General features: G+C 40.5%; 1 protein-coding gene across 1 annotated transcript in view; it reads left to right on the top strand.

The window, feature by feature from the left end:
• Positions 1 to 14,559, top strand: part of cntln (centlein, centrosomal protein) — a 77,658-nt gene that overhangs the window by 46,659 nt on the left and 16,440 nt on the right. The window contains exons 17-24 of the mRNA XM_068321957.1: positions 1,217 to 1,298; positions 3,324 to 3,405; positions 3,769 to 4,037; positions 7,667 to 7,888; positions 9,189 to 9,286; positions 11,934 to 12,060; positions 12,256 to 12,393; positions 13,275 to 13,460. Coding sequence (XP_068178058.1) covers positions 1,217 to 1,298; positions 3,324 to 3,405; positions 3,769 to 4,037; positions 7,667 to 7,888; positions 9,189 to 9,286; positions 11,934 to 12,060; positions 12,256 to 12,393; positions 13,275 to 13,460 — 1,204 coding nt within the window. The remainder of the gene's footprint in view (positions 1 to 1,216; positions 1,299 to 3,323; positions 3,406 to 3,768; positions 4,038 to 7,666; positions 7,889 to 9,188; positions 9,287 to 11,933; positions 12,061 to 12,255; positions 12,394 to 13,274; positions 13,461 to 14,559) is intronic.

The raw sequence follows: 14,559 nt of genomic DNA, 5'->3' as shown, positions 1-14,559 counted from the left end.
TTTGGTCAATTTACTGAGTTAAACCAAAATTGAGTCATGAATTGGTTTGGAAAATATGCACTAGAGCAGAGGCACTCAGTATTTAATTTAAAAAAGCACAACCTTATAATTTGTACAAAAACACAACTTTATAGTTGATTTTGTTGAAGCTAGTTTTTCTCCTGTGGCTTTGCCGGAATTATCAGGGATTCTTTTCAACAGATGGTTTTACTTACTATAATTACTACTCATTGTACCTTCTTTTGGTTAGTTGGCTGAGATATCAGTGCATCTAACAGTTTTATTAGCTTAAGAATTTAAATAAATGTATTATTTTTACTAAAACTTCAATTGGTTTGAACTGCCAGTCTGGGGTTAGCTCATGGGACAGCTACCGGCATAGCCAACTGATGTAGAAGGCCGTAGCAAATGATTAATTTAATAATGATAGTCATTACACCAGTTTCCTGTAAGGACACTTCTTTCATTAAGATTAAACTTTCATCAGGGATTCCTTCAGAATGTAGTTTCCTTGTCTCACTACCAAGATGCAGGAAACATTTTTAATCTGCTGCTTGTGACGCTGGCTTCATCGGTGGTGATTAGTGATCCTCAGTAAGTCCCTGTGCCCCCCCTCCCAGACCTGGTTTAACCCCAACTAGCCCCCAGCCTTGTCATGTTCCAGTTAGATCCTCGGTGGTCTTTACCTTCGCTGTTTCTCCCTAGCCCCACCTTAATAAACCCGCCAGCGTAAATGTCACTGACTTCCACCTTCACGTCAAAGGTCACTGTCAATAAACCAGTTTGTGTGTGTGTGTGTGTGTCTGTGTGTGGTTGTGTATGTCTCAGGAAGCCCTTACCGTGTGTCCATCAGTTGCGGCTTTGCTTGGCTCCACTCAGCCGTGCCTCTCACACACGTCTGTCACACACCGAGGGCTAATGAAGGCCACAGCCGCTCTCATACATGTTGATGCATTCACCATCAGCACCAGACACTGCAGCTTTTCACTTAATTTACACCCACATTTACACTTCCAGCTCAGAAATTGGATGGGACATTGATTTTCTGTTGGAAAAAGGTGGTGGTGGGGGGGTGAAATGCACATATTTTTTCTTGATGTCAACTAAATCAACCATAAAAGGTAAATTGGATTTTTGTCCAGTGGTGGTACTTTCAGAACCACTGCCGTGGGTTCAACTTGTGGCCTGTAATAACCTGTCTCACGTTTGTCGCTAGTGACAGTGGAGAGGAGTACACCGACAGCCTCAACAGCCTGCCCGCAGGGACGTCGTCTTACAGGAAGCATTCTAAGAGAAAGGTTTGTCTGCCCTTGTCTGTTAATGAAAAGAAACAAAATACCTTTAGTCAGATCAGAATTAATTTTGATGTGTATTTAGTTTACATTCCCTGATATTGACCTCTACAAAAATAAGAGTCAAACTCAGGTTACATGAAAGCCCTAAATAGCTGGGTTAGTTAGAGTCTTTCTGAAAGTTTTTCAATTGTGCTATAATTCAAAGCAAAAGAAGAAGCTGATGGAAAATGTCATAATAAATTGTTTAAATGAATCCTTTGTATATATACTGTACTGCATATATGCATACTCGCTGAGTGTGTGTGTATTGTGTGTGTGTATATATATATATATATATATATATATATATATATATATATATATATATATATATATACAGTATGTATATCTACACTGCATATATGTATACTGTGTGTGTGTGTATATGTGTGTATATATGTATATGCACTCTCTATATATATATGTGTATGTTGAAATATTCAATATTTGTAACTAATTATTGTATATTAGGGTGGAATCTATTGATGTGTTTAATCAAACAAAATGACAAGCAGAATTTGACTTAAATTATTATGACACTATGGACAGCTACTTTTCCATGGACAGTCAGTTAGAATTAATTACCACTTTAATGATATTGAACACGAAGTCTATGACATGTTTCATTTTGCCTTGTGAAAAAAAACAAACGTGCTCATTACTAAAATGTCCACAGCAGATGGAGATTTATTCTGACAGGGTTATTGTTAGTTAGATTGATATTTTTTTACATGTTAAGTGTGCATAGAATGTGTATAAATTTGTGTTTTCCAATACAACTTTTAGCTCTCCACCATCGTCTTATAAATACCAATCTGTTGAAACATTGCTGATTTATCGAAGCACTAGTTTAGCATCAGAGATGCAAGTATGCATCTATCTTCCCTCTAACATTTTTTACCCTAAAAGCAAAATAGTCAGACATCTTCACCAGTTTTTATTGATTTTTATGGTGTTAATCAACATATGAATAAGTATGAGTGTTCCTACAACTATTTGTTGCCCTGGCTGGTCCGTTCCATACTCTGTGTCTTCAGTGGCCGCTCCCTTTGCTCTTGCATTCAGAAAGACTTTTTGCCATGAGCTGTTGTTAGAGCTCCCTCAATTCCTTTTCCTCTCTTCACCCTGAAATCAATAGCTTTGGACCCTTGCTTTTGTCCACATCAAACCACTTCACGGCAGGACATGGCAGTTCCAAAACCCAGAGAGATATGTCCGTCAAGAAGAGAGATGTAGAGAGGAAAGATGGGGACCTGTATAGATATCCTGTCTGTCTCTTTCTTCTCATCTGCTTTCCGGAAGGTGGAGAATAAGAGAGGGTTGTTGTTGTACATGTAGCCAAGGGGGCTTTCGGGGCCCTTACCCTCAGATCCTCTTTAGTTTCCTCATTCCAGATCTGTTAAATGTGCCCATGAGCTACTCCTAACCTCATTGCAATGACAGCCCCGGCCCTTCATGACGTGCTATGTCACAAACCAAAGGGTTTGTTTCCTTTCTCTTATATGCAAGGTGCCATGTGATCAAACCTGTCACTGATCAAATCCTACCTGACCCCATATACAAAAGGAAACAGGCAATGATGAAGGAGGCATGGGGGTGGGGGTGCTCTTTGATGTCGCTACAAACGATGGAGCTTTTGGGAGATGTCACACATACATACACACCAATGCGTGCGCTCAACCCACTCACACACACACATACATCACACTGTAGGAGTGAATCAGGGTTTTCAGACTTTGATTGAATAAAAGCGTCATTTGCAAGCATCAGGAGTTATATCCGCGCTGAGGAGCATTCGGGTTCATGTCAGCTGAACACACTCAGGTGAATTATTAAAGCGCTAGCTGATTTGTCTTGTCGTGTTAAACTGAGAACTCCCTGCGATCAGTGTCATTATGAGCTAAGTTTCAGAAGCACAAGATGTCAACCAGTTGTGTTCCATTTAACAGCTGCGTTTCATCTCTATCCCTGACTTTTCTCTTCTTTCAGTCCTACAGGTCTTCAGTGGTCTCAAACTCAGAGGCGCCGCTAACAGAATCTAACAGGAAATCGTCTGATGTTCAGGCACAAGGTAGCACAAGTTTTTCTTTTTCATACCAATGAAAAACTACAAAAATCTAATCAACTGTTAATCGTAACAGATTGAAAACACTCAATGTGTGAAAATGCTTTTGATCAAGACAAATATTTAAGAAGTTACAAGCGTAGTTGTTTTTGTTTTTGTTTTGCTTGCTTTTTTTTTTTTTCCCAGAACTTGACACTCCTCAATTGGTTATAAATGGAAAATGTTAATCATTCCAATTTTCACTTGTGCATCATGCGTGTGAAGACATTTTTACATACACTTGTTACTTCTCAGCGGTAGCTTCAAAATAGGGATTTGTTCTGTGCACTTGTCAACTCAGAGGTGCTTGCATGTACTTCCTCCTGTTAGACGATGAACAGTATGAGTCCTGGGAACGAGGGACGAGAGGAGAGAAAAGGAGGTGGAGGAGGAAGCAGATGCTAATGAAAACCCAGCAGTGCTCCTCCTCTTCTCTGCAGCAGCGCATAGAGTCCCTACAGCGTCACGTTGACATACTGCGACGGGCCAGGAAAGATGCTGTGCTTTCAGCCAGAGAACTGCGAAGGGCCAACGAGGAGATCACGGCGCAGCTGAACTCCCTCACCGAAAAACTCGGTGGCAGCAAGCAACTCACGCAAGTAACTTGAGGGGTGGAGGGGGGGGTAAGAGAGTAAATAAAAGGGGAAGGTAGTTTTAAGTGTTTGGAAGCTTCTTGCTTTTCTGTCTTTGTCTTACTTTTTGTGGTTATTTTAAATTTGCTGGGGGCTGAGAGAGCAGCAGGAGCAGGTCCTTTGCCCTTATCATGCTTAATAAGTGTGGCTGACAGGCCTACCCTTGCCTGTGGAGGTCAAGAAGAGATGAGACGAGAGGAATATCTTTCTTTTTTTTTCTGACCCTGTTGCTGTCTAGTCCCTCTGAATGTTTCAACAAGCCAGTTTTTCTCCACCACACTCTGTCACTAGCAGTTCCATTTCTCCAAACACGTGCACACAAACACACACACACAAGGTATTTTTCTGAGACTCCAATGCCACATGCCCATTTAGTTATTTAGTACCTGCCTCCAGGTGGGAAACTGAGACTTGATGTAGACTATAAATGAAACACGAAGCACTTTTGCCCTAAACAGTACCTTTCCTGTCAGGGCCTGCCTGTACACACAGACATGGACACAGACGAATACAGACACTCCAGCACAAAGGCAGACAGTCGTTAATCCAACAGGCAGGAGACTTTTTTTCTGAGAGTCCAGACAGTGAAGGCTCACTGGTTTCCTGATTAGGCACATAAGTCTGTGTATCTACTGTACCGAATAGCCCAGATTCCTTATATGGGATATGTACACAAAGGTCAGAGTGCAGTACTCATAGTTTTGCTGCATAGGAAGGGGCCCTTGTGCGCCCACCCAGGCATCTGATTGCCAAGGCCCAACGAGACCTTAGACTCAGACACAGCAGTAAAGGCGCATGTGTACACAAACACACACTGTGGTGTGAATGAGTGGACAGAGAGAGAGAGTTGTTGTCTCCCTGTTTGTTTCCTCTTTCCTCCTGCAGTTTTAATGACACTCCACCAGAGAAAGTTGAAGTTGACTGGCTGGCCAAAGCCAGGTCTTTGTGCCCTCACTGCAAAGGGCAAGAGGTGATGGACATTGGGCTCGTTCCAGCCAGTCCTGGCCAACTCTCTAACTAAAACTCTCCTAGTAATTGGCTTAGGACAGCATCCACAGGGGCCATCATGTGAGAAGTAGCATGGCAGTTTCACAGAAACTGGTTTTTGTTGCTGTGTCTTTTCTGTCTTTCCCCTTTTTTTCAATTTCTGTTCATCAAGTTTTATTTCATCATTTCATTACTTTTTTTTTTTTACTCTTCCGTTTGTTGCTGTTGTTTTTTGGTTTTGTTGTTGTTTTTGTTTTTCATTTTTTGTCCTACAATTATCTTTTCTCAAGTTCTGTTTTTTTCATCTGATTTTCTGTTGTGACATTCTATTTATCCTAATAACAGATTGTAGATCAGGGAAGTATCACTGTGGCAAAATCCATTGACAAATTATACTAGCAGCTAAATGACTGTACGGGACATAAACGAAACAGCAATTCAGCCATATTATCTTGCTTTTAAACCTGAAAGTGAGTTCCCAGCAATATAAGTAATGTCCACTCTTCGTAATGCTGTCAGGTCAATATAAATTCATAGTAAAAGTTAATCAATTGAACTTTCTTTCTTTTTTCAAAGAAAAACATCTGAACTACAGCTAGCTTTAAAACTTCTGTAATTATCTGAGCAGCCACTATTCATGTTTTCTCTTGATGTTGCCAAAATCTTAGATTGGAGCCGTTAAGATGTTATCTTTACATTAAGGGCCGCCATAATATCAAAACAAATAGTTGCCAGAAAAATAAAAAAAAAGTAAAACTAAGTTTGAGGACACTGGACCTATCCCTTAGAGTTGCATAAGAAGCTTAAAAAAAAAAACAGGTTTGCAGGTTAAGTGTGCTCTAATTCGGCTAAATCTAGGTGTTGATGAAATGGGCTCGACATGCATATCATCCAAACACAGGATCATTTGGTTGTCTGGATTATCTACCTCACTCAGTCAATATTTCCCTTGGTAATATACTATGACAGCACCTACAAGACCTTCCATTCCGTTCTGTCTTTCTTGTGCAGCGTCCTGCTCTTGTCTAACATGGAAGGTGCTGGGATTATCTCAGGATTAGAGGCTTGTCACAGACATAACTAGCTAAACCTGAAACATGGCAGATGTTATTTTTAAAGTCTAATGATACCAATTTCATAAATTTCTGGTTAATTTTTGCATGTGTGACTTTCTGCACTCGTCTTCTAGGCTCTTGTTTATGTGGCTGTTTCAGCAGCTTTCGTTTCCTTGTTTGTGGCCACTTACGATTACATATCACTTGGAACAGCATTAGTGAAAGAAGGAGAGATGTCCTCTCCTCCAGCCTAATGGACAAACAAGTACAGCAGTCGTATCAGAGTCATCTCCCACCAGGTCTGAAAATGGCCTGTAAAATAAAAGCCTGTCTTACAGGAAGTGTCATCAATGCCACTCTTAATTCATACACCACTGCCACTGCAGCTGGAGCCTCACTTTTCATTGTCTACTCCTCCCTATACTACTTCTCCTTTTCCCTCTATCACACCCTCCCTACGGATACCGAATGTGTGTCTTCAACAGAGCAGAGGTAACCTAAAACAAGAGGAATTCTATTAAAAGGTGTCAGCCAGCAACTAGATATCAATAACCTCCATGTATGCAGAGTAGAGAGCAAACCCTTGGGACTCTGCGGTTTCATTTGAGTGTGTGTGTGTGTGTGTGTGTGTGTGTGTGTGTGTGTGTGTGTGTGTGTGTGTGTGTGTGTGTGTGTGTGTGTGTGTGTGTGTGTGTGTGTGTGTGTGTGTGTGTGTGTGTGTGTGTGTGTGTGTGTGTGTGTGTCACACCACTTCCTCTATGTATGTAGGATACATATTTGTGTATCATGTCTCCTATTTGTGCCATTACGGATTCTTGATGATTGAAATGATACTGCATCAGCTAATTGTGGCAAGTATTGAACTAAACTTAGAGACATATTTCTGCTTCATATTTTCTTAACAAATAGGCACAAGGCTTTTTTTTCTCCCACCTCCGTTGTTCACCTCAGATGCTTTTGTTTATGCTCGTATACATTGTACATTGCACATGATCAAGTGGTGCCATTATCATTTATCACACTGAACCCAACCACTCACCAAATGCTGAACTCCCTCTGTCCCGCAGTGATCTCTGATTCTGCAGGATGGCTTTATTATGCATGCCAATCGCAATGAGAATTAGACCCTGTTGACCAGGCACCAGCATAATCTGTTTCCTCATTAGCATAAAAAAAGGACACTTTTTTTCTCATCTGAGATATTAAAGCAAAGCCTGCAGCCCTCCTGTGGCTAAGACACATTGAGCATTTTCAACATATTGTGTTTACATTATAACAGTATTTATGATATTCATGTGATGTGAGATTAATGATAAAGACTTACCAGTCTTTTCTTACGGCAGGAATACATTATTGCATTGTAAATCAGTGGGTGTTGATAGTCAAACTATATTAACAACAGGTTGCTTTGCAAGCTCTCATGACTTTTTAACTTTTGTTATTTTGTGAGTATTATTTTCTTGGCTATAATGACAGTAAGTAAGATGTGTTTTTCTTTATGGTATCATCAGCAGTACCCTAGCCCACCAATTCTGTCTGCCTCTCAATCTCCAGAAGCTGACCTCTGACCTGGCTGGTATGGAACAGCAGAAAAAAGTTCTGGAGATGGAGCTGGCGCAGTGGAGGCAAATCAGATTCCCCCAGCAAATTGCACCAGCACCAGCAGCACCGTTAAAGACAGAGTGCAACTGCCAGGGCAAGACCGTGCCCACCCCAACTATTCCTGCCCCCGATGTGCTGGGGGCTGAGGTCAAACAACTTCAAGCTAAACTTAAGGTTAGTAGTTTTACGTTATGAGCAGAATTTTGGGGTTATTGCAATGACTTCAGGCATCGTCTTATTGTGCAATCTTTATTTGACAAGTCTCCTAATAGGATGATGAGCATCATGTTCATCAAGTTAATAGTGCAATCAATAGCAAGGAAACCTAATGCTCTTTGACTCAAAAATGGCATTAATATTTGGATGTACAGGAAAGTTGATGGGCAGAATAAGAAGCTATGGATTTGTCTGCTTTTTTTCTAACTTAATATGCAGTATCAAACTGCCTACCAGTGTTGGAATACACAAGCATTTTTTTTTTTAGTTTGAGAAACATTTCCCTGGTATTTTATCAATACATGGATATTTGTTAGTCATTTTAGTATCTCACTTTTTTTTGAGAAGCCTGTAGTCCTTGAGGATTTTTAAACTCTGAAGATACTTGTCTTGAAAGTTTTACTTTCAAATCATGTAGTGTAAAAAAAAAAAAAAAAGAATAAATTCTTGAACCTTTAAATTTACACTCAGCATCACCTGAAATTGCATGTGATTTCGACATGAATTAGCATTTTTTATCATTCGATCTTATTATAGAGTAGCTGTCAGAAAGATGAAGACTAGCAGCAGAGACGTGCCCTACATCATAGGGAATAAAGTGTGAGTGGTACTACCGCATTATCACCCTCTCCACAGCCGGCTCATCAGTGTCACCAAGCAGATTGTTGCTGTCGTTACGCACAGCTGAGACAGTCATGTCAGGTGACAGTAAAAGGGAGAGGCAAGTGATGAACTGTGGGGGTGCATGCACTGAGTTAGCACATTGTCAAAAGCTAGTACTGATATAGATCCCACAGGAGACGCGGGGCCCTTTTCACCAAAAGTGAACATGCACGTTTGAATATCCGTCAGTCTAATGATCAGAAGCTAACCTGTCATCATGAGGTGTCAGGCAGACACACAGGATAAAGCATAATAGTAATAATAACAAGACATTAAAAGCAGTCATTTTGGTCATTTAATCTTTGTAACTGGATATTTAAACATTTTTATACTAAATCCCGTCAAGATATTTTCATAATTGCACATCTAAAAATTGTTATTTTTTTTCTTAATTGCTCCCCATATCTCATCCATTTGAAAAACACTGCTCTCCTCTTAACCTCTTTTAGCACCTTCCACCCTCCCGCTGTAACTATAATGAGGAGGCATGCTGTGCCTGACCTGTCATCAGCCATGTTGTGAAAACCTTACCCACCCCCTATCACACACACTAAAACACATTAATAAACACGCTCATTGTGCGCCTTCCCCCTAGAGTGCGAGTGCAGAGGTCACAAGGCAGGTGGCGGCTAACAAAGCCCTGCGAGGCCAACTCCAGGAGAAGGAGGACAAGCTCCGTCAGCTGCAGGACAAGTTAGTTTCACACCTTGTCTTCATTAGTTCTTTTTCTTTGTGCTCCTTCCTTGAAGTTACCCTCCACTATAGCTTTTAATTGTCTCTTTATTTCCTTGTGCATCCTTCTCTTATTGTCTCTCGGTCTCCCCACGTCTCCTTCTGTTTGCAGATTCTCTGCAGCTCTCATCTGCAGTGTTAGATTCCACCATGTGGCTGCACTCTCTGCTGCACTCCGCTTAAACATGCCTCTACTCCATGTGAATGATTTGTGAAATTATGTTTGTTTTCATGATTGAGCAAATAAAAATGACTGAAGAAATTAGTGTGCATGCGCTTGTGGGTGTCTTTTGTGTCATGTAGTGTGGTGCTGCTTACGTGGGTAGCTGATGTGGAGTGCTGATCAAAGCAGTGTATTGATTGTTTGTCTGCCTCAGGAGGGACTTTTGGCCCATGACACTAAAACCCACACAGCATCACTCTGGCCTGTGGGCCACAAGCCCTAATGAGTTACATGGTTCACGTACTGGAGCTCTCGCTACATTACACAGTCTCAATGTATAGCTATAAACAATTCACTCAGGGAATCTATCGATATTTGAACAGTTCTGAGAGCCATATTTTATCATTCTGCATTAGGATCTCATCTTTGAACTGTGAGAAAGGTACAAAGAACAAATTGGCTTTCTTCTGTTTTGTTCTCTTGTCTAGTGTGCCGTGTCCTCTGCCTGCCATTCTCAATAATGCATCCAGGGCATGTGTACAATCACAGTGGGTATGTGTTTGTGTGTGACCAAAGCATAGCGGATCACAGCTAGACAGAGTGAGAATCCCAAGGCTGACTTTCTATGACAGCCTCGGCCTCTTGTCACACACTCACTCACGCACACATACGTAAACCGCCATCTCTTCCGAACCTACCTCTCCGTTTGCCTCCATGGAGGGACCCCTTCTCAGAATGAAAGACATGTCTAGACGTCTCTGAAATATACATCTCAGCACACACACAGGGAGCGAGGCTGCTTCTCCTTAAAGAAGAGAAGGAAAAAAAGAAATGAATTTCAAAGTATACCGGCATGTCCTCAGTCAATATCCGGCACTATGGCCCTGCCTTATTTATGAAGCTGCTTCTTTCATCTTTAGGCCTGTTGTCTATCAGCCACATGAAACATCTACCCGCAATTCATTCTTAACATGCACAGAAATCCTCCCTCTTACACTCACACACTTCTACCTACTCCTGTTAGCATTACAATACATACATGTTTGATTAACAATATTGCCAACAAGCATGGAACAAAGGGATAAAAAAAAACAAAAAAAAAACGTGTGGGTGATTGGGATATAGTTTGAGGCTCTCTTTACACTAACACTCATAAATAGAGATCACACACTCCGGCAGCAGCGCCGTGTATCTTTCATTCTTTTTTATCCTTTATTCTTTTTGGGTTGCAGAAGAAGAGAACATCTAAAATGAATGTTGTCTGTCTAATTGCCATTAGCATTGGGGCAGAGGGAACTGCTGGGGCTCTTATTGCTGCTCTCTGTCTTTAAGTCAACACCAGACAGTCATCTGAAAGGTTCAATATGGGTTTTCTCATTAATGGCCAAATCCGTGGGGTAACCAGCCAGTGCGTTCCGTCCCAAAGACCCCAGGCTAGTCTCCTCTTTCATTTAATTTAATGTCACTCCAATAGGACAAGCTCACATTTATTTAGCCAGTCTGCCCTCAGGCATTCATCCACCTAGGGATACAGGGACATTTACTTACATGAAGCATTTGCCATGGCAGTGCATCCTCTGTTTATTTAAAATGCACAAGCCGTGATGTGTGTTGGAGCTAAGAGATTCACTTTAAATTAAAAAAAAGACAAAACCACTTTAATTAAGTCTTTAAAATCTTGTATTATATTTGTTCAAAGTCCCATAGATGTAGACAACTTTAAAAATATGGGAAAATATGCCATACTTGTCATTTATCAGAACGCAATAAAACATACTAACATATGGGGCCCATTTAAAAAAATGACCTCGCTATAATATGGCAGTGGAGGATGCTGGAATATTAAGCATGTTAATGAGATGCATGTTTGAAACAGTTAAGACATCAATTACCTACAGTACTGAAACCTTGTTTGTCTTTAGGGAAGTACTGCCAGCACAGCACACAAACAAACAACATTTTTTTGGAGCGAATTCCCTTCATAATCAGTTTTTCCAAAACCGGGTCCCCCTGCTGATGTACCTTTATGTGTGACAGGTGTAATTCCGAGCTGGAAATAATAAACTCTTAAACATTGATTACAGTCTTTCCGGTAGTGTCACTGCTGATTCAAAATGACATTTTTCAAAAAGGACTCCCTAGTCACATTTACTGTGACGTTCCCCACCAGAGTACTTCTAATAATGTTAGTTAGTTACATATGCATCCTTATTTCACCCCATCCACTCAACCAAACAGCATGCCAGTGTATACAGTTGTCATAATGAACTGTCAGGCCTGATGCACTGCGAAGGGACACTGCCTGCCAGAAGTATGTGTGTGCGTGTCTGTGTGTCAGGTCTAATACCAGTGTTTAGATGTTGCATCTGTGTCCCTGTGAATAGATGTTAATAATGTGTTATGATATTTGTTTGTATTTGAGTGTTTACCTTTATTTATTTCCAGGTCGAGCCACGCAGAGCGAGATGTGAGCATGAAAAGACAGCTGGTGGATGACTTGAAGACCAGGCTGAAGTTCCTGCAGGATATGGAGAAAAGTTATCGTGGACAGGTGGAAGAGCTGGAGAAGAAGGTACCAGTTGTGTCAGATCTATATGTAGTTGATTGCTCTGATACTCGTCAGAATGACAAATGAACTTGGTACTTTTGGATAGACCTTTACTTCACTGATTTGAGTGTCAGACAAGTGAACTTGAGAAGCTCCGCCATTAGAAAAGTTTGTATAGCCTCATCTTTTTTCACCTTCCGGTTTTCTTTTTTTCTGTAGGTTAAAACTTTATCAGAGGAGGCCATTAATAGGAAGGCACTCATTGAATCTATGAAGAGGAGATTAAATGTTGCAACTGCAGAAAAAAGCCAGTATGAAGTTTCCTGTACAAAATTGAAGGAGGACCTGGAAAAAAAGGTAGGAACCAGCCGATAGAGTTCCAAAGAACTGGACCACACAATTTCTCTATTTGTTTTTAACTTCCTGTGTTGTGCCACAGCGCCTGTAAGACTTTCTCCTGTGCAATGTCATGGTACTTTGGAGTAACAAAAATCATCATGTTTAAATCACAGTTTAGTCAGAGGTCATATAGTCTATTCATGAATTGTTACACAACCAAGTGATGTAATATTAACAAATACAAATCCCAGCTGCCTTATTCATGACTTTGGCCTTTTTCCAAAAGGATTCTTGCAGAATGTGGCTTTATGAATTTTTTTTGTTGATAACAGCATCTTTAAAGTAATCATGATGATATTTGGAGAAACTAGGTGGTACTCAAGGACCGTAAACTTATTCAGTTTCTCAATTATGACATTCCATCTTAAAATATAATTTTTTGTCTTACATTGTATTGGATTGTGCTAGCTTAGCCCTTATCTATGAAGTAAATGCATGTATTGTCACTACTCTTCAATGGTAAACAATCCCTTAAAAGATTCTGAATACAGATGAATATTTGGATTCTCAACAAAATCTAAGGGATTAAGTTCCACTCTTCCTCTCCATAAATGGCATAAGAATTCAATCCTGACTTTCCTTGAGAAATCTCTGGCAGTGACTTAACCTCCTTGGCAAAAGTAACTAAGCTATTCAGACGTGAACTGTTATGGTTTATTCTCGTTCCATCTTTTGTTAATGGCCCCAGATTAGATGCTTCCTATTCAAAGTCAGAACATTTCAAATTAAATCAATAAAATGTCCAGAAATGTCTCAGAGGCTGATGCAAATTTGTTATTTTTCGCAACAGAACAAACTGTTGCCAGCTGAGCAGTTCTGCCTGCTGCTTGTCTTTACAGGAGCAGCGCATACATACCTTGCAGGCCCGTGTGGGAGCCAATGAGCAGACATTGGCTGCGTTGGAACAGACAGCCACAGAGCAAATGGAAGGACTAACCCAGCAGAGCTCCCGTGCCTTGGACAGGCTTCAGGGACAGTTAGGCCAGGCCAACTCCCAGCTGGAGCACCTTCATTCTTTTATCAAGGTACTTTATAAAGGGACAAGGGATCACACCCACTGGGCCATGTTTGTCCCGTCAAATCATCTAACTCATTATACTGTATATACAGTATGTATGATACGGGGTGACTATAACTTCTTCACCTATGAATTATTAACATATTGTGTGGGTGAAACACCTGCAGTGTTATGTGTAAGGCTCTGTTGCATTTTTATTTAGGCGTGGGTATTGTCCAGATATTATTGATACCAATACCTGTATCATATTTATTTAACCAGCCTGCTTGTGATCGCCAATACTTATCTATACATTGTCATATAAGCAATGCTTCCCTCCATGACTTAAAGCCTAAAAAGTAAAGACACGAAAAGATTTATTTGCTGGTAACTAGAGTTGAGGACTATGATCACCACTCTGCAGCAGGAAATATTAGCAAGCAAAGACAGTAAAACATTATCAGGTTGTTGGGACAGCTTGCAACAAAGTTTTAACTTTGAATTTCCCAGAACAATAAATGAATTGAGTTCAGCCAATGTTGCTTCATTTTGCTCAGGGGCAGCAGCAGAGCTAATCATGTGAGGAGACTGTTTCATTCAAAAGGCAAAATCCAGTTTCATTTTGTGATGCAGATTTTAACTAGGTAAATGTAAATAAAGATAGTACTGTATTACAATTAATATTTATTAAAAACCTTTTTACTTTGACATGCATAGCAGACCAAACTCTCAGTACTTGAGGCTCTGAGGAGGATATATAACGCTTACCAATGAGGAAAATAATACGAGGTGCAGCAAACGCATTGCTAAAACAGTCAAGGATGCATTCAGATTTATAGAATGCTGTATTTGCAGGTATTTCGTGGTGTTGCTGGTGTTCTCAGTTTATAAATGTCCTTTTTGCGGTGTAACTTTAATATCTTCCCCAAGGATTGAACTGTCCTACGCACAGCACAAGCTTTTGAGTCTAGTCTATCATTTTCAGAAATGCCCACATGGAATGCCAGTGACAACTCACGCGTTCCTCAAAAATTGACAAAGATGTTTTCTGACTGCTTCTTGCCCTGCAAAAAGATATTTCAAAGTACTGTATTTTGCTTTTAGAGCATTTTTTGTTGACGTCTTGC

Source organism: Antennarius striatus, chromosome 8 (genome assembly GCF_040054535.1).
Source record: "Antennarius striatus isolate MH-2024 chromosome 8, ASM4005453v1, whole genome shotgun sequence".
Taxonomy (NCBI): domain Eukaryota; kingdom Metazoa; phylum Chordata; class Actinopteri; order Lophiiformes; family Antennariidae; genus Antennarius; species Antennarius striatus.
This window is presented reverse-complemented; position numbering and strand designations above follow the sequence as displayed.